The 24546-nt window shown below is 49.6% G+C and overlaps 1 protein-coding gene and 1 non-coding gene across 2 annotated transcripts in view; one reads left to right on the forward strand and one right to left on the reverse strand.

Moving 5' to 3' along the window:
* Window positions 1–23092, reverse strand: part of LOC132571613 (oocyte zinc finger protein XlCOF6-like) — a 31697-nt gene extending 8605 nt beyond the window's left edge. Inside the window, exons 1-5 of the mRNA XM_060238410.1 lie at window positions 22968–23092; window positions 15920–16411; window positions 15572–15686; window positions 14478–14697; window positions 9590–10279 (exon numbers count right to left, since the gene is read on the reverse strand). Of these exons, the coding sequence (XP_060094393.1) occupies window positions 9590–10279; window positions 14478–14697; window positions 15572–15686; window positions 15920–16027 (1133 nt within the window). The 5' untranslated portion in view covers window positions 16028–16411; window positions 22968–23092. The remainder of the gene's footprint in view (window positions 1–9589; window positions 10280–14477; window positions 14698–15571; window positions 15687–15919; window positions 16412–22967) is intronic.
* TRNAT-AGU (transfer RNA threonine (anticodon AGU)) lies at window positions 21295–21366 on the forward strand. The gene has a single exon. It is a non-coding gene; the product is annotated as a tRNA-Thr (tRNA).
* Window positions 23093–24546: the final 1454 nt, after the last annotated feature.

A 24546-nucleotide genomic window follows, 5' to 3' on the forward strand; every position in this document is an offset into this window, starting at 1 on the left:
GTCAGTATTGTCTTCTTAGAATGGCAACGGCTCTCCAGAGTCTCAAGCTGAGGTTTTTCACACCTATTTGCCTGGACGCTTTTTAGTTGGAAATGCTGGAGATTAAATCTGGGACCTTCTGCTTACCAAGCAGATGCTCTACCACTGATCCACCATCCCTCCCCTTCTCCTTGAGGGGACAGAGAGAGACAAATTGGAGTGTGTCAAAAGGAAAATACATATATACACACACACAAACATGCGTATATGCACATGTAAATACAAATATGTATATAAGGAAAATACGTATATATATATACACACACACAAACATGCAGATACATACATGCACATATAAATACAACCTCCACTCCGAAAAAGAAGCAGGGGACATATCACAAGTTCTTTATCCAAAGAATTATCATTTTTCTCCCTGCCCCGTATTCCAGCTCACCCTGAAAGAAGGACCATTTTCCAGAGTCCAGCTATTTGGAATATAGCCTACACCAATACCTTGAACACCTTTGCATGGCTACTAATTATCTCAGTGGTACCCTGCTGGAGATGGTCGTTGCGGGGAGAGTCAGCCGATATACCTGCCATTGCGACGAGCCAATCAGCATGAATGATTTAATGCACTGGTTCCCATTTGGAATTCCTTTCTGTGCCTCCTGACTCCCTCCAAAAGAAGGCTTCTTATTCTTGTTGGCATCTCCCTTAACAAGATCTGAACCCTCCCCTCCTGGGACTGGGCCCTGGTGCTTCTCCCTGTTGTGCTGCCTGGGGGTCTGTGCCTCTCTCGCCTGGCAAAAAGATGTCCTTCTGCCCACCCTAACCCCAGGGCAGGAGGGAGGATCTGGCATAGTGTTACGGCTGCCTCTGCCAACTGAGCTGTGGAGGGATGGGGCAGGAGTGATGCATTTGGACCAGGCGTTTTCTCCCTTTGCAAAACACTGATGCAGGTGGGGACTCAACCCCACATCCGTGGATCTCCCTGGTGTGTTTTCATATCAGGATCCTCACAGTGATGAATTTTTGTGGGGCGTTTGTTCCTCCTGGCCTTGTGTAGATTGGGGGTGTGGTCACATTGGTATGCTCCTCCCCTCTCTGCCTGTTAGGGGAGCAGCCTAATGCTCTGATTGGTGGGTGTTGGTGGTGTTTCTAGGAGCACCAGTGCTGTTGCTAGGCTCTCTGTCGCTTGGCAACAGAGGTATCTAAAATGTTCCTCTCTTCTGCTAGGGACTGCCCCAGCCCCACACTGGGCCCACATCAGGAGCTTAGGAGGGGGCTGCAGCCAATTCCAGTGCAGGCTGGACTTCCCTTCCCCCAGCCCACCCCCCTTTCTTAGCTCATCCCACTCCCCAAAAGACCTGCTTGGGTTGCTGGTTTGCAAAATGAAAATGGCCAGCAAAAGAATGTCAGTTTCATGTATTGAACTTTCCTTACATTGAAAACCACTGATTATCGCTGCTCCCCAACAAACTCCGCTTACATAGCTGATCAAAACCGGTGCCCAACAGAGTTAGGTGGCTGAAGCCAAAATAATCAAATACCCTGAATAAATAGCCAACCAAGTTTACTACAATTCCAAAGACGAAGAAGAAGAAGAAGAAGAAGAAGAAGAAGAAGAAGAAGAAGAAGAAGAAGAAGAAGAAGAAGAAGAAGAAGAAGATGATGATGATGATATTGGATTTATATCCCGCCCTCCACTCCAAAGAGTCTCAGAGCGGCTCACAATCTCCTTTACCTTCCTCCCCCACAACAAACACCCTGTGAGGTGGGTGGGGCTGGAGAGGGCTCTCCCAGCAGCTGCCCTTTCAAGGACAGAGGCTCAGAGCAGCCTACAATCTCCTTTCCCTTCCTCCCCCACAACAGACACCCTGTGAGGTGGGTGGGGCTGGAAAGGGCTCTCCCAGCAGCTGCCCTTTCAAGGACAGAGGCTCAGAGCAGCCTACAATCTCCTTTACCTTCCTCCCCCACAACAAACACCCTGTGAGGCGGGTGGGGCGGAGAGGGCTCTCACAGCAGCTGCCCTTTCAAGGACAACCTCTGCCAGAGCTATGGCTGACCCAAGGTCATACCAGCAGCTGCAAGTGGAGGAGTGGGGGAATCAAACCCGGTTCTCCCAGATAAGAGTCCACACACTTAACCACTACACCAAACTGGCTCTCCTAAAGAAATCCCTGAGAAATTGATCCCTGCCATCCTCACAAGGCTCCCCCTTTGCCCTGAGATGGACATGTGAAACTGAGCAGTCTTTCTGCAAGCCCTTGATTCAAGAGACACAGGATCAGCACAAGCACTTTTTGCCTGCTCTTGTGAGTGGTTGAGAAGACGCTTGCCCTTTAAGAGACATTTAGGGCACTTTATATTCTGAACTGTGCAGCATGCAAGGGATCTGCACTGATCTATTGAACAAAAGAAAAAAAATATTTGGACCTGTAGTGAAATTTGCTAGTTGCGTATTCACAGTAGTTGATTATTGTGGCTTTACCTGTTTCCGTGGATCTCTTGGCTGGTGACCTCCAGTTGGGGCCTGAAGTTCTCGCAGAATTAGAACCCACCTCCAAGGGACAGAGATCAGTTTCCCCGGGAGAAAATGGCTGCACGGGAGGGAGGTGGGCAACCTAGGACAGCCCTGGCTTGGCATGATCCCCGCCTCCCTCCCTCCCAAGAACTAAAAGCTTATTCTCCCCCCCCCCCTTCATCTCCTCCCTGACTTACTTCCAAGTAAACTTTCCCAGGATCCGGATGTTTTGCAAGGTTTTTCCCTCCTGCTGCTCCATGCAGCCCCCCCACACACACAAGCCCTCCTTCAGGCTGCAGAAGGAAACCCCTCCCCCAGGAAGAGCCCCCTTCCTCTCCTGCCTCCCCCCCCTCCTTGCACCGCCTCTCTAGCAAGCAGCTCGGCGGTCTTAACCCTTCCAGTGCTGCAGGGGAAGGAGAAAGGAGTCCTGGAGGAGCTTCAGCTTGGTCCCACCCCCCTCCTAGAATAAGGACCGTAAAACTCAATGGGAGGATGAAAGGGGGGGAGGGGCTAGTGATGATGAGATCAGCCTCTTTTTTAAACAGGCCATTTAGTGTTTCTTTTGCCCCCCACCCGAAGAGAAAACCTCTTTGGATCTTATGTCCGTTTCTTGCAAGTCCAGGGAAATGCTGAATTCGATTGATGCACAGCTGGTGGGGGATAGCCAGGGGGCTGAAGGTGAAGGACCGCCCCCCCCCCCATTATCCCTGCTGAGGGACCCCAGGCTGGAGGAAGGCAGGTTCTCCTCCTGCAGGGTCTCTGCAAGGCTGGGCAACCTCCCAGTGGGGCCTGGAGATCTCTCCAGATTATAATTTATCCCCTCCAGTTCCCTTACAGAAGATCTCTGTTTTAAGGGGGTGTCCCTGCGGCCCCGTGGCACAGAGTGGTAAAGCAGCAGTGACTGCAGTACTGTGGTCTGCACTCTCTGCTCACGACCTGAGTTCGATTCCCGGCGGAAGCTGGGTTTTCAGATAGCCAGTTCGAGGTTGACTCAGCCTTCCATCCTTCCGAGGTCCGTCAAATGCGTCCCCAGCTTGCTGGGGGGGGGGGGAGTGTAGATGACTGGGGAAGGCAATGGCAAACCACCCCGTAAAAAGTCCCCAACTCAGGAGTTTGCCACCTTCCAGATGCTGCACCCAGGGCCCTTCCCTCTCATGTCCACACCCCCCCTGCAAGGTAGACCTGTCCAAGAGGGAAGGATTGGCCCAGGGAGAGTCAAGTTCAAACTCAGACCTTCCTCGAGGCAGTTGGCAAACCTGAAGTATTCTCTCCCATCCCCTCCACCATCTTCTCAGGGCCCTTCTGAAGACCTCCTCCCTCTGCTGGGGTTACCAGCTTCAGGTTGGGGAATCTCTGGAGACGGAGAGGGGGGAGGAGCTTGGGGAGTGGTCAGTGGGGCTTTGATGTCACAGAGCCCCCCCCCCCCGCAGTCACCCTTTCCCAGGAGAGTGTGTGTGTGTGTGTGTGTGTGATTGGCACTGTTATTCCAAGAGATTGGAGGTTAGCAATCCTGTCCCAATCGAGGCACAAATCCCATGGCAGCTCCCCTCCCCACACACACACACACACCAGTCCTCCTCCCTGGCCACACTTTTCCAGACCTCCCTCTCTCCCAAGTCTCCAGCCCAGGCCCTGCCAGGGGCGCAACCAGAATGGTCCAAAAGTAAACGGGCACCAGCAAAAGAGGAGTGAACCAGACTCCCCTCCCCCACAAGCCAGGCAGGGCTTCCCTTGATTTTGCGCAAATTGCCCCATGATTAATAAAGGGCCGTCAGGTATGTCGCTTTTAAAAGAAACTCTCTTTGGGAAACGGCTGGGAGGGATTTTATAGTCACCGTTTGCATGTTAAATAGAGTGATCCGTTTGCCATCTTCTGTCCAGAGCTTTGGACAGCCTCTGTCAGAATTTTAAAGCTTCCAGCTATAAAGATGTTTGGTTTCGTGCACCAAAGCTGACCCGATTTAGGTCTCCTGGATGCGGCGCCTTTTGGGTCACACCTGCTGTGCAGACAAGGGATAGGTAGGTCCCAGCAGAGGCTTCCTGTCTAGCTCAGAGATAGGGAACAGTGGCTCTCCAGATGTTTTTTTGCCTACAACTCCCATCAGCCCCAACCAGCAGCTTGACAGAAAAGGTAGAAGCAGATAGAAAGCCAAATATGCAATCATTCTACTGCAGGGGTGTCAAAACTCATTTGTTATGTGGGCTAGTTCTGACATAAGTGAGACCTTGCTGGGCTGAGCCACGTCTGGCCAGGCCGTGTGTGTACCTATTTGAGATTAGGTGGCAGAGACATAAACTTTTTGAAGGATACAGACAAGCAGAATAATAGATTTTAAAAAAAACCCAACAACCAAAAAACCTAAGAATAAAACATGCTTAAAATATTAGCACGCTTTGGTTTTAAAGGTGCTTTCTTTGTATCTCGCCCATGGGATCAAGGGAACTGGGCAAAGGAAGCTCTGGCTCTTTCCTTCCTTCCCCAGGGGACCAGGAGGGGGAGGAGCCTCAGCCAACAGAAGGAAGAGAGGCTTGGCTGAGTAGCTCTGCTGTGCAATTGAGAGAGCCTGGCAAAGGAATCTTACCCTCCCCTCTTCCTGCCCAAGGGAGGGGCCTCAGCCAATGGAGAACGTAAAGACTTTACTCTGTAGCGCCTGTGCAACTGAGCAATTCTTGCAAAGCAAGCTGTGATGCAGAAGGAACCGAGAGAGGGGGAGACGGAAGCAGATGACAGCCAGTTCCTCAGGGGCCTGATAGGAGCCCTCCGAGAGCCTGATTCAGCCCCCGGGCCACATGTTTGACACCCCAGCTCTAAAGCATCTTTAGTGTGTTTATTAGAATTATGAGACGTTTAAAGCTATGCAAGTCAGTGTTGAATGAACCAGATAATAGGACGCAGCTGTAATCAGACTCTTAATTCTGCACAGGGGAAGAAAGAGACCTACAAATATACTCCAGCTCTGAGTCATCCTACAGAACTGCAGAAATATCTGGAACATTTTTTCTTAATTGGTGGGGGAGGGGGAGTGCAAGTAGGTAGCCCCACCTAGGGCACCAAACAGCCTGTCACTGCCTCTGGCTGCACATGGAGGGGGAGAGGGGAATCAAACCCAGCTCTCCCACAGTGCTCTCTTCTTGGGGTCCCTAGATAAAACTCTTCTTCCTCGTCATGCCAGGGATTTGAGGGCTGGAGCTTTCTCCTTCCAGGCACTTCCATGCCTTCTAGCACTTCATGGTAATCTCCATAAGGCAGAATGGAGTCCATGGGCTGATAGGACAGAATGGAGTCCATGTTTTCCTAAATGCAGTACTGAGAAGGATGTTTTCATTGATTTGTAAGTAGTGGATTTGTTATTCTTTTGCATTTTTTAATATGGCAACATTGGAGGTTGATGTAAATTATGTTCATTCAGGCTCTTGAAAAAGCTGGAACTGCCTTCGGGCGGTTGTTCGAAACGCGCAGCAAGCCAAGTCGACGAACGCATTGAGAGCTTCTATACGTTTATCTTCGTGCTTTGGAAGGTGGAAAGGAGGGATTGATATCCAGAAAGACACCCCTGTACTGATTCCCAAGCCATGCACCCCTGGAATGTGATATTGCAATGTAACCCTTGAATATTAATATGACACAGCAATGCCCATTTGAATTGGAATGGTCTTTCTTGCGCATAAGGGAGACAAATCCAGTTCCTTCTAGGCTCCAGGCAGGAATGTCAAGTCTGGGTGACAGACTGGGCAAATGTGGTGGCTCTGCTGAAAGGCTAAAGAGCATCCATCTTTTTGCTCCTGGAAATGAAGAATTCCAGGCCCGGAGAGGGACACGTAGTGGGCAGAGCTGTAAAAGTTCCTTCACTTCTGTTATCAAAACATAACAAAAAAGATACGGTTTACCAGGACCCCTGTAACACAAACAAATGTCTTGTATATATATATGTTCTGTTATTCTTCAAAATAGCGGCCCTGTGGCGCAGAGAGGTAAAGCAGCAGTACTGCAATGCTGTGGTCTGAACTCTCTGCTCACGACCTGAGTTCGATTCCGGCGGAAGCTGGATTCAGGTAGCCGGCCCAAGGTTGACTCAGCCTTCCATCCTTCTGAGGTCGGTAAAATGAGTACCCAGCTTGCTGGGGGGAAAGTGTAAAAGACTGGGGAAGGCAATGGCAAACCACCCCGTAAAAAGTCTGCCATGGAAACGTTATGAAAGCAACGTCACCCCAGAGTTGGAAACGACTGGTGCTTGCACAGGGGACCTTTCCTTTCCTTTTTTCTATTCTTCAGGGCAAGACAGCAGAAACACAAAGGCTAAAGGTTAAGTGGCCATCTTGTTGTGAATGTGTGGTATACCAGTAAACTGGTCTCACATTTCTGCCAGGGAATTTGACTTATAACAACATTTCTATTTTTCTTTAATTACTTCTAAGGCTACCAAAGTCAACCAGTCTCCTGAACACTTGATGGATGCCTATCCATGTTTGACATTAAGGGAGAAATCTACTACTTTTGGGGAGCTTCAAAGGAATCAGTTTGGAAAAACAGGGCCATAAAAAGTCAATTGGGCAGTGTAATTAAAATTCCTCTATTAGGGATATGGGTCTATGACACAATGATCTCTAATTGGATATTCACATGACACACTGATTTTCCATTGGTATGACACTCTGCTTCCTCCTTGGGTAATTGAATCGCTTGATGTGATGTCTTTCTCTCTCTCGGCTTGACTTTGCGAACGAAGATTTAAGAAGGGTGCAGTAGTCCATGTCTGCTGCAGGCTCGCTGGTGGCTGACAAGACCAATGCGGGACAGGCAGATCCGGCCACAGTGGCTGCAGGGAAAAGTCTGATTTGGGGTTGGTGCTGTAGCAGTGCGATTCTTCCTCAATCTCCTTTTGTCCTCAAGACCAGCTATGCATGCGTTCTCAAAGGAAGAGACAGCCTGGTGGATGGTGTGCCTCCATGCTTTGCGATCTGAGGCTAGGTCAGACCACTGGTGATGGTTGATGCGACAGGTGCCAAGGGATTTCTTCAAGGAGTCCTTGTACCTCTTCTTTGGTGCCCCTCTATTTCGATGGCCGGTGGAAAGTTCGCCATACAGAGCAATCTTGGGAAGGCAGTGGTTTTCCATCCTAGAAATATGCCCTGCCCAGCGCAGCTGCATCTTCAACAGCAGTACCTCGATGCTTGTAACCTCCGCGCGCTTGAGGACTTCAGTGTTGGTCACAAAGTCACTCCAGTGGATGTAGAGGATGGTGCGAAGGCACGCTGATGAAAGCGCTCAAGGAGTCGCAGGTGATGACGGTATAAAACCCACGATTTGGAGCCGTAGATGAGGGTTGTCATCACAACTGCTTTGTAAACATTGATCTTTGGCCTTTTTTCAGATGCTTGTTGCTCCACACTCTTTTGTGCAGTCGGCCAAATGCGCGGTTTGCCTTTGCCAGCCTGTTGTCAATCTCCTTGTCGATCTTGGCATCTGAGGAGATGATGCACCCCAGGTAGCTGAACTGCTGGACTGTCTTCAGAACTGATTCACCCACAGTGATGCAGGGAGGGTGATAATCTTCCTGGGGTGCAGGCTGGTGGAGAACTTCTGTCTTCTTCAGACTAACTTCTAGGCCGAATAGCTTGGCAGCCTCTGCAAAGCAGGACGTCATATGCTGCAGAGCTGATACCGAGTGGGAGACGAGTGCAGCATCATCAGCAAACAGTAGCTCTCGGATACGTTTTTCCATTGTCTTGGAGTGAGCCTTTAGACGCCTCAGGTTGAACAGGCTGCCATCGGTGCGATAGCGGATGTAGACACCATCGTCATCATCTAGATCTACTGCGGCTCTTTGAAGCATCATGCTAAAGAAGATTGTAAAGAGAGTTGGCGCGAGAACGCAGCCTTGCTTTACACCTGTGCCTATTGGGAAGGGCTCCGAGAGGTCGTTGCAGTGTCTGACTTGGCCTCGCTGGTCTTCATGTAGCTGGATGATCATGCTGAGGAACCTTGGGGGACATGTGATGTGATGTGATGTAATTTACCCAAGAAAACAGGCAATTTTGTTAAGATTAGATTTCTCCATCCTCTCCTCCCTCCCTCCCTTCCTGCCTTCACCCCCCCCCCACCCTTTTCTAGAGAAATCTCCCTCCAGAAGCCTTGTGTTTCCTCTGGCTGAGCCTACTCTGCAAGATCTAGGTATTGTATCACCTCTCCCCCATCCACACTTTTTCAGCTAACCACTGTATTCCTCTTGTATGCTTGAAACTGTTAGATTGGGATGTAACTATTTGAAAACCAATACCTATAATAAAATCCATTATTAACCAAAGGATTTTCAGTGGTCTATCTCCGTAAACATTGACAGAGATCCTTGCTCACCGCACCTCTCGTAGACTCACTTTTTTGAGCTAAGAAATCTTAATATTCCCCAATAAAATGTTAGTGGAGGTTTTCACAGGAGGAGAGTGCTATTGTACACCGTGTCACAGGCATCCTCTGAATACGCTTCCACCGTTCCGTTCATGTTTGAAACAGCCTTGGTTTGACCACACCTTAGTGGTTTTTTACAAGTTTTTGGACTTCAAGACTATTTATGTGGCGCCTTTTGGCACTTCGAACTGCATAGGATACTTTTGTAAAGAAAGTTTTTCAAGTAAACTTGTTTAAGATACTAAGTGATTTCTTTTGGCTACACAGTTGTTTTACTGTGGTAACAGAGGCTGATGGGCCAACACCTCATCAGCAAGTTCAATGGGGGAGCGGAAGTGCATTGGGATGACATCACTCCGTCCTGAAAACTCCCCTTGGGGCCACTGACAAGTCCGGGTGTGGCAAGTTAGGGCAGGATATTGACTTTTCAAAGGGTTCTCCTCTGTGTGTGTTCTCTGACGCTTTTGAAGATTCCCCCCTCACTGAATCTCTTTCGACACTCTGAATATCATAATGTTTCTCCCTTGTGTGGGTTCTCTGATGCGCTTGAAGATGGCCGACTGAATCTCTTTCCACACTCTTAGCATTCAAAAGGCTTCTCCCCTTTGTGGGTTCTCTGATGTTCTTGAAGAGTGCTACTTGTACTGAATCTCTTTCTGCACTCTAAGCATTCAAATGGCTTCTCCCCTGTATGGGTTCTCTGATGCCTTTGAAGACTGCCACTCTGACTGAATCTCTTTCCACACTCTGAGCATTCAAAAGGCTTCTCCGCTGTATGGGTTCTCCGATGCTGTTGAAGATTGCCATTTCGACTGAATCTCTTTCCACACTCTGAGCATTCAAAAGGTTTCTCCCCTGTGTGGGTTCTCTGATGATGTTGAAGACAGCCACTCTGACGGAATCTCTTTCCACACTCTGAGCATTCAAAAGGCTTCTCCCCTGTATGGGTTCTCTGATGCCTTTGAAGACTGCTACTCCGACTGAATCTCTTTCCACACTCTGAGCATTCAAAAGGCTTCTCCGCTGTGTGGGTTCTCTGATGCCTTTGAAGATGGCCACTTAATGTGAATTTCTTTCCACATTCTGAGCATTCAAAAGGCTTTTCCCCTGTATGGGTCATCTGATGCCTTTGAAGATTGCCACTCTGACTGAATCTCTTTCCACACTCTGAGCATTCAAAAGGCTTCTCCCCTGTATGGGTTCTCTGATGCCGATGAAGATGGCCACTCAATGTGAATCTCTTTCCACACTCTGAGCATTCAAAAGGTTTCTCCCTTCTGTGGGTTCTCTGATGCTGTTGAAGATTAATACTGAGACTGAATTTATGTCTGGTCTCTGAGTATTCAGGTTTTTCTTCTCTCTTTATTCTTTGGTGCACAAGAAGATGTGATCTATTTCTGAAATACTTTCCACACTGAATGGATTTACTTGCTTTCATTTTCCTGTGCTTTGGAAAATGTATATTTCGCTGTCTTCCATCACCGTTCTCAACCATACAGCCACCGTTTTTTCTCTTCATTCTTCTTTCACTCCAGGCATTTTCATTCAAATCTTCATTTCTAACTCTATCTGGCATTTCCTGATGAAGTTTCTCACACTCCTCATTCCTGTGATCAAACTTTGCTGGAATAAAGAGAGATCCTGTTAACATTTGGGGAGGCTGGTAAGATCCAAAGGCACCTTTGTGACTGCAGGAGGAAAGGATCGATAGCCCTTTGGCTTCATCCAGCTGGACTGATCGTAACCACCCCTCCACCTTTCCGCAAGAATATCTAGTATTTATATGAACATATGAAGCTGCCTTATACTGAATCAGACCCTTGGTCCATCAAAGTCAGTATTGTCTTCTCAGACTGGCACCGGCTCTCCAGGGTCTCAAGCTGAGGTTTTCTAAACCTATTTGCCTGGACCCTTTTTTGGAGATGCCATGGATTGAACCTGGGACCTTCTGCTTCCCAAGCAGATGCTCTACCACTGAGCCACCGTCCCTCCCCGATAACTCTCCGACCTGTGAAGAACTTCAGCTAATCTCTTGCCCAGAAGGAGCTTCTGAGCCTCCAGATTAAGGCTTCCCTTCCTCCCTCCTTACCCACTGGCCTGTATAATTGTACCAAACTAAATGTTGCTCAGAAGGGAATCAGGAATCTCCTATGGTTACTTCTAGCCTGTTCTCTTGACATAACAGTGAAGGTCACTCACTCTGAACCGGCTCGTTTGGGAAGAAAATATGCTCTTGGGATCCTCTAGAACTCTGCAACCTTTCTCCAAATACAAGGCGGTTCTCTTTCGCCACCGTAGTTTCTCTGATACTTCTGGCTTCATTTGCAGAGAGAGAAGGAGACAAAGAGAGAGAAAGGGATCATTTTTACATGGGGAAGGAAAGAAAAAACTCTATTTTTTTCTGGAAAGTAAGTACCACAGTCCACATCAAAGCCCAGAATCTGAACCAGGATATGCAGAATGGATCTGTGAGGCATAGAATCCAAGTTCCCCCAAGGGCTACAGGGATTATGTAGCGATCTGGTGCAACTCGGGGCGTTCATAATTTGAGTCACCCTGCAGCTAACAACATCATTTTTTTTAAGGCCAGATTCCCAGATTGTGGTCCTTGGTTAATCATAAGAACCTTCATCCAGTTCTGCAAACACAAGCGTGAGGGGATGATGCTGCCAACAATCTCTGGAAAATTCCATCCAGCAGAGCCCTTGATTGGGTCATTAGGACCACATGACCCCAAAGAAGCAGAAACTATAATACGGGTATGGATGCGAGGGAAGCCAGGCTAACTGTATGCTCATGCCATGCTTGTGCGCCTTGATGTTTTCTTCCTGCAGCGTGATGAATACTTCTCTCTAGAATAACTTAGGCTACAGTTGTACCACTGATGCTGAAATAAGAGGTTCCATTTAGGTACTTCATATAATAGACAGAACAGTTAGCTTTTCTTGTTTTACTCTTGCTGTGCTGCAGAAACTGTGCTGTTTTGTGACGTCTTATTTTTAAAGCCTTAATATACTTTATTTCTTAAAGGGGTCTGCTTTACTTGTGTGAAGCCAGTGAGTCGGGTGTTGCTCAAGTACGAAGAGCAGTGACCCAGGGGGGCCCAGGCTTTGATTCTTCACAGGATCATTTCCAAATTACAGGCAGAGCAGAAGTTTATAATCCCATCTACAGGGAATGGTCTGTTGGAGAAGGCTGGACCCTCCCAAAGTCTTTCTGAGGGCCTCTCATCCACTTTGTCTCAAGTCAACATACTTTCTCTGGCTTGGGGGACGTCGACTGCACTGGCCTCAGTCGCCCTTCTTTAAGGACACCCACACGAACACGTGAAGCTCCCTTGCACTGAATCAGACCCTTGGTCTGTTGGAGTCAGTATCCTCAGTCCAGCAGCAGTTTTCCAGGGTCTCAGGCAGACATTTTGAATCACCTCCTACCTGATCCTTTTCCCTGGAGATTCTGGGGGTTGATCCTAGGATTCTTCTTGGGAGGTGGGGAGCTCTCTGTGGGGTTTTAAACAGAGGAGGGGACTTCCAATAAGGGCAAAAAGCTACCAGGAGAGCCAGTTTGGTGTGGAGAGCCAGTTTGGTGTAGTGGTTAAGTGTGCAGACTCTTATCTGGGAAAACCGGGTTTGATTTCCCACTCCTCCACTTGCACTGCTGGAATGGCCTTGGGTCCGCCATAGCTCTGGCAGGGGTTGTCCTTGAAAGGGCAGCTGCTGTGAGAGCCCTCTCCAGCCCCACCCACCTCACAGGGTGTCTGTTGTGGGGGAGGAAGGTAAAGGAGATTGTGAGCCGCTCTGAGACTCTTCGGAGTGGAGGGCGGGATATAAATCCAATATCTTCATCTACCTCACAGGGTGTCTGTTGTGGGGGGAGGAAGGGAAAGGAGATTGTGAGCCGCTCTGAGACTCTTCGGAGTGGAGGGCGGGATATAAATCCACTATCTTTATCTACCTCACAGGGTGTCTGTTGTGGGGGAGGAAGGTAAAGGAGATTGTGAGCCGCTCTGAGCCTCTTCGGAGTGGAGGGCGGGATATAAATCCAATATCATCATCATCATCATCATCATCATCATCATCATCATCATCATCATCATCATCATCATCATCTTCTTCTTCTTCTTCTTCTTCTTCTTCTTCTTCTTCTTCTTCTTCTTCTTCTTCTTCTTCTTCTTCTTCTTCTTCTTCTTCTTCTTCTTCTTCTTCTTCTTCTTCTTCTTCTTCTTCTTCTTCTTCTTCTTCTTCTTCTTCTTCTTCTTCTTCTTCTTCTTCTTCTTCTTCTTCTTCTTCTTCTTCTTCTTCTACCAGATGGATATAAGGGAAAGCTTTCTATAGTAAGATTTGTTCTACTGTGGAATCTGCTACCTATGGAGGTGACTAGCTCTCCCTCCCTGGCAGTCTTTAAGCAGCAGCTGGACAAACACTTGTCAGGGGTGCTCCAGGCTGATCCTTCATTGAGCAGGGGTTGGACTAGATGGCCTCTATGGCCCCTTCCAACTCTTTGATCCTATGATTGTAGCAGAGGCTAGATGGCCATCTGGCACCAATGCTGATTCTGTGAACTTAGGCAGACAACGGGAGGGTGGAAAGGAAGGACTGCCTCAGTGCTTCGTCCTCATGGCGCTTTCTTGCATGCCCAAGGAGATGCGACTGCCACTTTGGGGTCAGGAAGCAACTTTAGCCAAGGTTTGTGGAGGTTTTTTTATGCCATCCTCTGGGCATGCAACAAGGGCAGTCCTGAATTCCTTGCATTTTGCAGGGGGTTGGACTAGATGACCCTGGAGGTCAGTTCCGATTCTATGAACACGTAAAGATTCCTCAGAACTTTGGTCCTTTGGAGTCAGTATTATCTACTCAGTCCAGGGTCTCAGGCAGTGCCTTTCATTTCACCTCTTACCGGAACTTTTTCATTGGAGATGCTGGGGACTGAACCTGGGACCTTTTGCATGCAAAGGAGAGCCAGTTTGGTGTAGTGGTTAAGTGTGCGGACTCTTATCTGGGAGAACCGGGTTTGATTCCCCACTCCTCCACTTGCACCTGCTGGAATGGCCTTGGGTCAGCCATAGCTCTGGCAGAGGTTGTCCTTGAAAGGGCAGCTGCTGTGAGAGCCCTCTCCAGCCCCACCCACCTCACAGGGTGTCTGTTGTGGGGGAGGAAGGTAAAGGAGATTGTAAGCCGCTCTGAGACTCTTCGGAGTGGAGGGCGGGATATAAATCCAATATCTTCTTCTTCTACTCTGCCAGGGAGCCGCAGCCCCTCCCCAAGTGGTGGGAAAGGCCTCAAAATGATGCATTGCTATTTAATATTTGGATTCATTCCACCTCACAATGGCAACAAGTTGCACCTTTGGCACCCAGGAAAGATCCTTACCCAGAAAGGCCACGTTCCCATAGTTCTCCAGCATGACTTCCCTGTGCAGAGCTCTTTGTCCCGGATCCAGCAGGGCCCATTCTCCCTCCGTAAAAGAGACGGACACCTCCTCCAAGGAAAAGGGACCCTGGAAGAAAAAGAAGATCCCCTCCTCTTCAGAGATCTCACACTGGAAGGGAATCGTCTGGGAAGGTACAGAAAATAAGGCTTGGGATGGGTAAATGCAACAGCATTCAAAGGATCTCTCTCACGGACCCCTTGTAGAAACTGAAGGAGCAAAAGTTCCCCTGAGAAAGAAGGAGGGACCCAGACTGTGCCCCCCACGCTCATCTCTCCTACCTGGATTGGAGGTGCAGCAGCTGTTCCCACACCTTGGAAAAGATAAACGCTCAACAGCATCTCTTCACTGCCTGTTCCTGAGACAGGGGTGGAAGGAAGGTGTTTGCTTGTTTGTTCCATGCTTCACACACATACCCCTCCCAGGGTCTTGAAACCTTGCCCTATGTACACTCAACAGATTTTTAAAACACTTTTTACTACGTTCTGGGAGAGGCAGAAGAGAAGCACCAGGGACCTATGAGCCTCAGGGATTATAAATGCTGTCAACATATTTCATACTCCTGTGAGACTTGCGTTTCCTCTGCAGGGAGAGAAATGCATAGTGGAAATGCCATAGCATGAAACCTCACCGTTAGATTGGGCCAGACGTGACTGGAGCAATTCTGGGGACTTGAGGGTCATATGAATGAGTTTTCAGAGTGTCTCTGGGCATGCCAACTTCACAACCAGGTTTTCAGCCAGATGCAACTTCAACATATCATATCTGTCACAAGTCCCACCCCAAGACACTCTCCAAAGTGCCTGAGAGTGCTGGGTCATAGCCTGCCATCCCTACACCACACCTGTTGCCCACACCAGCCCCCCAGATGACCCTTCAAGCAAAGGCATCAAAGGCAGATTCCCCTACGATTATTGGCCTCTAGGAACCTGTTTTCAGAGCTCTGCTGCTCCAGAAGGTGGAGGCGCCTCCTATTCACCAGGCTGAAGTTTGTCTACCTTCCTCCCTCCTAATTTGAGACCTTTTATGGAAGGAAGGTGAGATATGAATTTCTTAATTTATGGGATGAATTTTCCTCCAGGAGTTTGTCTGATCTTTTTTGTGACATCACAGTTTCTGGACATCGATTGTCACCAATTAACTGTGTTGTCTGTAGAAATGCTTTATTTTCTCTTGACCTGAACTCTCCACCCATCACATTCACAGGCTCCCCAGGCACAAGGAGTCCTTACCACAGGAGAGGGCATTTTGGGCACGCTCCACCGCCTGCACCCTCTGCCCCTGCTCTGAGGAAGCTCCTTCTGCCTCAGGGATTGCAGCTTCCATCTCCAAAGGTGGTCCCTGCATCTGAAACAGCAGCCAGGGGGAGGGGTAAGAGATGGGATAGAAGAGAGACCAAGGAATGGATCCAACCCCACTCACAGACTCTGTACCCTTCTATCAGCAGATCTGGTAGTTAGCTGCAGAGATCAGAAATTTCCTAGCAAAAGATGCTCTTGGCAATTATCTAGCAAGGAAATTTTAAGATAAGGTCAGATATTGTGGCTTGAATTAGACACACCTGGAGAGAATCCCCTCACCTGTTCTGCCTGCCTCTTCTCCTCTTCCTGACTCAGGAGGAAACCTTCGGCCAGGGCCACCGCCTGGGAACTGGTCTCTGGCCCACATCCTCTGACCCAGCACTGCATTTCTGGGGCAGGATGGCCAGGAACTGCTCCAGGATCACCAGGTCCAGGATCTGCTTCTTGGTGTGCCTCTCTGGTTTCAGCCAATGGCTGCAAAGTCCATGGAGCTGGCTGCAAACCTCTCGGGGCCCATCCACCTCATGATAGTGGAACTGCCGGAAGCGTTGGCAACATACTTCTGAGGTCGGGGTATCCTTAACCAAGAGTTCTGGCACAGCCCTTTCCCAGAATTCAACACCACTCCCAGCTGGGGTGGGTTGGGAGCCTTTGCTTGCTGTCTTGCAAGTTCCAGGTCCTTCTGGGTCCTTCTCTTCCATCTCCTTCCCTTTCTCTTGGCCACCTCTGTCTCTGAAAAGTTGTCTTTATTCACTTGGCTCAGAAGAGAGGCTTCTCCCCAAGGGAATGGAGAGAGACAGACAGGAGTGTGTGAAAAGGAAATACGTATACACAGGCACACAAACATGCAGACACATATATGTACATATTAATTCAATTTCCACTCCAAAAAAGAAGCAGGGAATATATCACAAGTCCTTCATCCAGAGAATTATCACAGTTTTCTCCTGGCCCCGTATTCCAGCTCATCCTGAAAGAAGGACCATTTTCCAGAGTCTAGAGCATTTGAAATAAAGCCTATGCCAAGACCTTGAACACCTTTGCACGGCTACTAATTATCTCAGTGGTGCCCGCTGGAGATGGAAGTTGAGGGGAGAGTCAACCAAAACACCTGTCATTGAGACAAGCCAATCAGCATGAATGATTTAGCAAATGTGATCCCATCTGGGATTCCTTTCTGGGCCTCCTGACCCCCAAAAGGCAGGCTTCATATTCTTGTTGGGCATCACCCCCTTAAGAAGATCTGAACCCACCCCTCCTGGGACTGTGCCGTGGTGCTTCTCCCTGTTGTGCTGCCTGGGGTCTGTGCCTCTCTCGCCTGGCAAAAGGATGCCCTTCCTCCCAAGCCCCAGTGCAGGAGAGACTGTTTGGCATTGAGTCACATCTGCCTCTGCCAAGTGAGCCACGGAGGGATGGTTCAGGGGTGATGCATTTGGAGCAGGTGTGTTCCCTCCCTGTGTACTCACTTTGCAAAACACTGATGCAGGTGGGGACTTGAACCCACATCCATGGAACTCCCTCATGAGTATACATGCCATAATCCTCATAGTGATGGATTTTTGTGTGGCCTTTGTTCCTCCAGGCCTTGTATATATTGGGGGCGTGGCCGCATCAGCATGCTCCACCCCTCTCTGCCTGTCAGGGGAGCAGCCTAATGCTCTGATTGGTCGGGTTGGTGGTGTTTCTGTGAACACCCGTGAGGTTGCTAGGTGCGCCCCACCTTGGCAACAGAGGTATTTAAAATGTTCCTCTCCTCTGTTGGGCAGCTCCAGCCCCACACTGGGCCACATCAGGGGTTTAGGATGGAGCTACAGCCGATTCCAGTGCAGGATGGACTTTACTTTCCTCAGCCCACACGCCTTGCTTAACTCACCCCACTCCCTGAAAGGCCTGCTCGGGTTGTTATTCGCGAATTCAACCAAAAACACAGAAGAAAGAAGAAGAAGAAGAAGAAGAAGAAGAAGAAGAAGAAGAAGAAGAAGAAGAAGAAGAAGAAGAAGAAGAAGAAGAAGAAGAAGAAGATGATGATGATATTGGATTTATATCCCGCCCTCCACTCCGAAGAGTCTCAGAGCGGCTCACAATCTCCTTTCCCTTCCTCCCCCCCACAACAGACACCCTCTGAGGTAGATGGACATATTGGATTTATATCCCGCCCTCCACTCCGAAGAGTCTCAGAGCGGCTCACAATCTCCTTTCCCTTCCTCCCCCACAACAGACACCCTCTGAGGTAGATGGACATATTGGATTTATATCCCGCCCTCCACTCCGAAGAGTCTCAGAGTGGCTCACAATCTCCTTTACCTTCCTCCCCCACAACAGACACCCTGTGAGGTGGGTGGGGCTGGAGAGAGCACTCACAGCAGCTGCCCTTTCAAGGACAGAGGCTCAGAGCGGCCTACAATCTCCTTTACCTTCCTCCCCCACAACAGACACCCTGTGAGGTGGGTGGGGCTGGAGAGGGCTCTCACAGCAGCTGCCCTTTCAAGGACAGAGGCTCAGAGCGGCCTACAATCTCCTTTACCTTCCTCCCCCACAACAAACACCCTGTGAGGTGGGTGGGGCTGGAGAGGGCTCTCACAGCAGCTGCCCTTTCAAGGACAACCTCTGCCAGAGCTGTGGCTGACCCAAGGCCATTCCAGCAGGTGCAAATGGAGGAGTGGCGAATCAAACCCGGTTCTCCCAGATAAGAGTCCGCACACTTAACCACTACACCAAACATGCTCTCCTGAAGAGGGTTTGAAAGCTCTGAGCCACAAAATAAGTCCTGGACCCCCATATATCAAACACTCCCTTGATCAGGGGACTCTGCCCTTCGAGAAGACATGTGCTGCCTCATGGTCCAATGAGCGGTTCTTGTGCCAGCTGCTCCAAAACAAGGTTCCCCCAGGACACTCAAAGAGGTAGACACTGGGGACTGGCTGTACCCCAAAACAATATCTGGACCACCCCAAGTGACACATTCCCTCGCACGGGACACTGTCCCTTGCAAGAAGACATGCAGTTGTATCGGTCCAAACATGCCAGTCCTGCGCCACAAGCTTCCACCTAGAAGCCTCTATTCCAAAGGAGATTTGAATTAAGAAACTACTGCAAAGACCACTATCTTCAAAGTGCTCATGTACCACACCCACGTCCCAAACATCATTCTAGTTTGCTCTTTCAGGTTGTTAATTTCACTATTTTGCAGTCAAAATAATGGCAAGCTAGAATGATGTTTGGGACTCGGGTGTGGTACATTAGCGTCAAAGGTGAGGTAAGAACTCATTGAGCCCTGATGGGTCCATCATAGTGAACTTGAGAATGAATTCAAATTTAGAAACTTCAGTTTGTTACCATGAATTGAAGCTTGGTAGACTGGAGAACCAGTTTGGTGTAGTGGTTAAGTGTGCGGACTCTTACCTGGGAGAACCGGGTTTGATTCCCCACTCCTCCACTTGTACCTGCTGGAATGGCCTTGGGTCAGCCATAGCTCTGGCAGAGGTTGTCCTTGAAAGGGGCAGCTGCTGTGAGAGCCCTCTCCAGCCCCACCCACCTCACAGGTGTCTGTTGTGGGGGAGGAAGGGAAAGGAGATTGTGGGCCGGTCTGAGCCTCTGTCCTTGAAAGGGTAGCTGCTGTGAGAGCCCTCTCAGCCCCACCCACCTCACAGGCTGTCTGTTGTGGGGGAGGAAGGGAAAGGAGATTGTAGGCTGCTCTGAGCCTCTGTCCTTGAAAGGGCAGCTGTGGGAGAGCCCTCTCAGCCCCACCCACCTCACAGGGTGTCTGTTGTGGGGGAGGAAGGGAAAGGAGATTGTAGGCCGCTCTGAGCCTCTGTCCTTGAAAGGGCAGCTGCTGTGAGAGCCCTCTCCAGCCCCACCCACCTCACAGGGTGTCTGTTGTGGGGGAGGAAAGGAAAGGAGATTGTGAGCTGCTCTAAGCCTCTGTCCTTGGAAGGGCAGCTGCTGTGAGAGCCCTCTCAGCCCCCCCCCCACCTCACAGGGTGTCTGTTGTGGGGAGGAAGGGAAAGGAGATTGTAGGCCGCTCTGAGCCTCTGTTCTTGAAAGGGCAGCTGCTGTGAGAGCCCTCTCCAGCCCCACCCACCTCACAGGGTGTCTGCTGTGGGGGAGGAAGGTAAAGGAGATTGTGAGCGCTCTGAGACTCTTCAGAGTGGAGGGCGGGATATAAATCCAATATCTTCTTCTTCTTAATCCCTATTCAATTACTTTGACCCTAAGGGGGTCTGCAAGCTGGCACATCACTGGAGAGGTTCCTTATCCAATGTACTTTGAAAGACAGACCTTTACAGTGGCCCCCCAAAACAAAGCGTGTAGTACCATACTTTTTAGAAGCTGGTGTGAGAGGACTAGGTGGGAATGGCAGGCAACAGGGTCAAGGCTAAAAATGCAGCCCCAGCCCCACCTCAGGGGCTTAGAATGGGGTGCAGCCGATTCCAGCGCAAGCCGGACTTCTCTCCACCCCCCCCCCCCCCATGCCCCTCTCTTGCTCATCTCGCTTCCCAAAGGGCCTGCTTTGGTGGGCTGGTTTGCAAAATTAAAAAACCAAAACAAAAAAGTTTTGCACATTTAACATTTTTGTACAGAAAAGGAAAATTATCAACACCCCCCCCACACACACACACAAACTCCACTTTCACAGTGGAGCAAAACTACTGCCTAGCACAGTTGCCAACCTCCCAGTGGGGCCTGAAGTTCTCCCAGAACTGCAACCAACCTCCATTGGGCAGACATCAGCTCCCTGGGAGAAAATGGCTGCACAGGAGAGAGGACCCTGAGGCCTTCTTCCCATCTCACATCCACCCCACCCCACCCCCAATGTCCAGGAATCTGCCATTCAGGAGTTAGCCACCCTCTGACAGCCACGGCTTGGCCTGATCCCGCCTGCCCCCCTAGAAGCTTCACCCTCTCCACCTCCTCCACCACTTACTTTTAAGCAAACCTCCTGGGGATCCGGCTGCAAGGTTTCCCCCTCCATTTTTTGCACCCCTCCTTGCTCTCTTTCCCCATGGAGAAGCAAACCCCTTCCCACCGGCAAAGAGGGAAAGAGCCCCAGTCTTTTCCACCCCTCCCCGCCCCCCCACTCCTAGCTTGACTTTGTGGCGTTAACCCTTTCAGTGCTGCAGAGGAGTGCCAAATGTGTCCTCCTGTTCTCTCCTGGAGGAGCCTTTATTGGCATAAAATATATAGATGTATATATCAGAGCAAATTGGTTTTTTTTTTTAAAAAAAGATAAAATGGAACGATTGCATACATATACATCAGGAAAAGCATAAACATAAACTATTTCTATGAGATCCTCTGACGTGCCTTTAAAACAGAATAAAGAGACTTAGCCACTTTCTCAGTGACACTAGATGAAGTATCGTTCAAAAGATTATAGATTTAAGTGCATCAGAACAATCAACCATGCTAACTAAAAGACGATGTAAATACTTGTGACGAAGATCTGTATACAAATTACAATAAAGAAGAATAAATAAAGGGGTAGGTACAATAAAGGGGGTAGGGACGGTGGCTCGGGGGTAGGGACGGTGGCTCGGGGTAGAGCATCTGCTTGGTAAGCAGAAGGTCCCAGGTTCAATCCCCGGCATCTCCAAAAAAGGGTCCAGGCAAAATGGTGTGAAAAACCTCAGCTTGAGACCTGGAGAGCCATGAATGGGGCTGTGGCTCAGTGGTAGAGCATCTGCTCAGTAAACAGAAGGCCCCAGGTTCAATTCCTGGCATCTCCAAAAAAGGGTCCAGGCAAATAGGTGTGAAAAACCTCAGCTTGAGACCCTGGAGAGCCGCTGCCAGTCTGAGAAGACAATACTGACTTTGATGGACCAAGGGTCTGATTCAGTAAGGGCAGCTTCATATATGTTCAAGAATACGAGTAACTGACTCCACACATTTTTGCTTACTGAGTAGGCTGTCTTGTTAAATCTGCCATAAAGAACGGCGGAGGGCACGGCGTTGCATCTGGCAAGGGAAAAAGCTCTACGCTGCTGTGGCACCTGCAAGACGGATAGATATGAGGCCATTTTCCCAGTACTAAGAGAGATCTCAAAACTCAGTGGGGAACAAGTTTTCTTAGCCAGACTGTGTAGGTCTTGGCGCTCGATATCTAGCAACCTGTTTTTAATTTGTTGGACTGCGGCGGCGAAGGACAGCACGGACAATAGTTCTAGGGATAAACCCATTGCTTTTATTTTTCTCTCAATCTGTGCTGACCAATTTGACAAATTAAATTCAGAGAGCATTTGAGAGATATAGCTCCCCGGTTCAGAGTTGTAGCGCAAGCGTAGCCAGAATGTGAAGGTCATGAGCCATGCACTAGTAACCATTAAAGACGTGCCAGTTTCTAAGCGGATAACTGCATACGGGACACATTTTGGCATGCCCAGAATTTTACGCAAGAATTTGGATTGGGCACGTTCGATAGCACCTTCATAAGAGCCAATCCAGATCGGGACGCCATACAGAAGTTGTGAAATCACTTTGGCTTTGAATATTTTTATGGCAGCTGGCACAAATTGGTTACCTCTGCCAAAAAAAAAAGCAAGCTATGGCAGATGCACTGATGTTAGCTATCTTCACTGCATACTTGCGATGGGTAGACCAAGTCACGTTGTATTGAAAATAAACACCTATGTATTTAAAATACTTGACTTCATGCTGCTCAATGGAGCTCCTTGGGAGCAACTTTGCACGGGGTTGTATGCCCAGAGCATCTAGGAAAAGGAGGTTGAATCTGCATCCCTCCAACTCCTTAGAATAAGAACTCGGTTGGGGACGGGGGAGGGAGGGAGGAGGCGGCTTTATAGACTGGCTCTTCAATAGACGAGGAAGCTTCTTTTTTTTTTCTCTGTTGCCCCCTGGACCTCAAGTGCAGCCAGAAAGTGCCCCCTGGGAGCTTTGACAATATTTCTGGGAGGGAAAGGCCAGAGCCGGGCTCCACCACCCCCATCAAGGGCTTGCTGAGGATAAGCGCTGGGTTAGCAGCCCCAGAGACAGAAGGAAAAAGAGGAACAGTCTCTGCCTCGGGCTGCACAGGAAGCTTCTCCCCCGCGCCCCGCCCCGCCTCTGCACCATCCCCTGCCGAGCTGCATCATTACAGAGCGTTGGTCGATGAGGGCACCCAGGCTGAAGGGAAGCCTTGGTCCTGTCTCTGCAGCTCAGAAAGGACTAAAGCAGCAGAGCTGTTTGCTAGAGAGGCTGAGCAAGGAGTGGGAGGGAAGACTCTGTGGTCTTCCCTTCCCAAGTGCCCCCCTCCAGAAATTCCCCACCAACTTAGCACAGCCCTGGTTTGGCATGCATGATCCCCGCCTCTCCCTTCCTTCACATGGCTTACTTTTAAGGAAACTTTCCCAGTCTCTAGCTGCGCTGCTGTTCTCCGCTTCAGCATCTCTGCAACGCTTCCTGCTTTCTTATCCAGTTCGGAAGCAAACCCCTTCCCCTGCGCATGCCTGCGCAGGCAAGGAAGGAACGCCAGAGCCCCTCCTCTTCTCCGACCTACCCCACCCCCATGCATTCCCTGCTGAGCCTCTCCAGCATTAACCCTTTCGGTGCTGCAGAGGAACGCAACCTGTGCCTTCTCGTCCTCTCCAGAAGCCAGGCTGCCATCTGCAGTGTTGCTCCATGGGGCTGCTCGGGAGTAACTCTGCACGGGGCTGCATGCCCGCAGGATCCAGGGAAAGGAGGCTGGAGCAGAATCCCAGCAGCTCCTTGGAATAAGGACTGCAGAGGAACTGGGGTGGGGGAGAGTCGGCTTTAGGTGCTCGCTCTTAAATAGATGAGGAGGGAAGCGGTTTTCTGTGCCCCCCCCCCAGCGCGGTTGGAGATGGGGGGGGGGGAAGCTGGGAAGGCGGAGTTTCTTGGGGGCAGGAGGGGATCAACAGGGCTTTTTTGCAGGGGGGCTGATCTCTGCAGTCTGGAGGTGAGCTGTTGTAGAGCAGGTCTCCAGGTCCTCCCTGGAGGTTGGTAATCCAGTCCCAATCGTGGTACAAATCCCTGCTGCAGGCCCCCTCCCCCTCCCCGCCTTTCTGCTGGGAAATGCGTTTAAAATTAGAGGCATGGAGGTTGCAATAAATAGCGACTTAAGCTTATCAAGAGAAACAAAGTTTACTAGGAAGAGATCAGGAAAAAGTACTTGGGGACAAAAGAAATAACACTCAGCTTACTAGCACACCTCACTATGTCTAATTTGCTACATGGCTGCTTTTATTAGCCTTTGTTAGCTGGTTTCTTCTCCCCAGAGAATTTCGCTCCAGGAAGAAGAGCAATTCAGCTTGCAAAGGAGTTTTAGGTGGAAGGTGCCAGCCGACCAATTCAGTCTTTACCTCCCCCCCTCCGCCCCCTTAGAAGAACCAGTACCGAATTGGGTTTAGGCTACAATGCATCACTTCCTCTTTTAGGTAAACAACAACAGGTAACTCTATAATGGCTGGAATGTAAATAACACTTTTCCCCGCCCTCCCGGGTGGGTCTCCAGCCCAGACCCCGCAAGAAGCACAACCCCAGTGGTGCCCAAATGCTGCAAGGAAGCACCAGCAAAGGGGAGGGGGGAACTCCAATCCCCCCCCCCCCACCAAACTAGACTGGGCTTCCCTTTGCTCTCCAAGCAAAGAAGGTGGAATCCCATATCTCCCCCTCTCCTCTGCCAATGGGGACCTCCCCTTACTTTCAGGGGGGTGGGGAGCTATAGCAGCCTACACTGCCCTGTGGCTTTTCTGTGTTTCCGCCTAAGAGGAAACTTATTTCACTCCCTCACACACCCTTCCTTTTTTCTTTCGGAATTTTTGCATTTTTATGTGCTTGTGTCCTTTGCCAGAGTTGTGCGTTTCAGTGGAAAATAATCTTCTGTTGCCTCATCGGCACAACTTAGAGTTAGTTCCGTTTTTTCCCCCATTCTATTCTGTTCTCGTTCTGAA

The sequence above is a fragment of the Heteronotia binoei genome, chromosome 5 (genome assembly GCF_032191835.1).
Source record: "Heteronotia binoei isolate CCM8104 ecotype False Entrance Well chromosome 5, APGP_CSIRO_Hbin_v1, whole genome shotgun sequence".
NCBI lineage: Eukaryota > Metazoa > Chordata > Lepidosauria > Squamata > Gekkonidae > Heteronotia > Heteronotia binoei.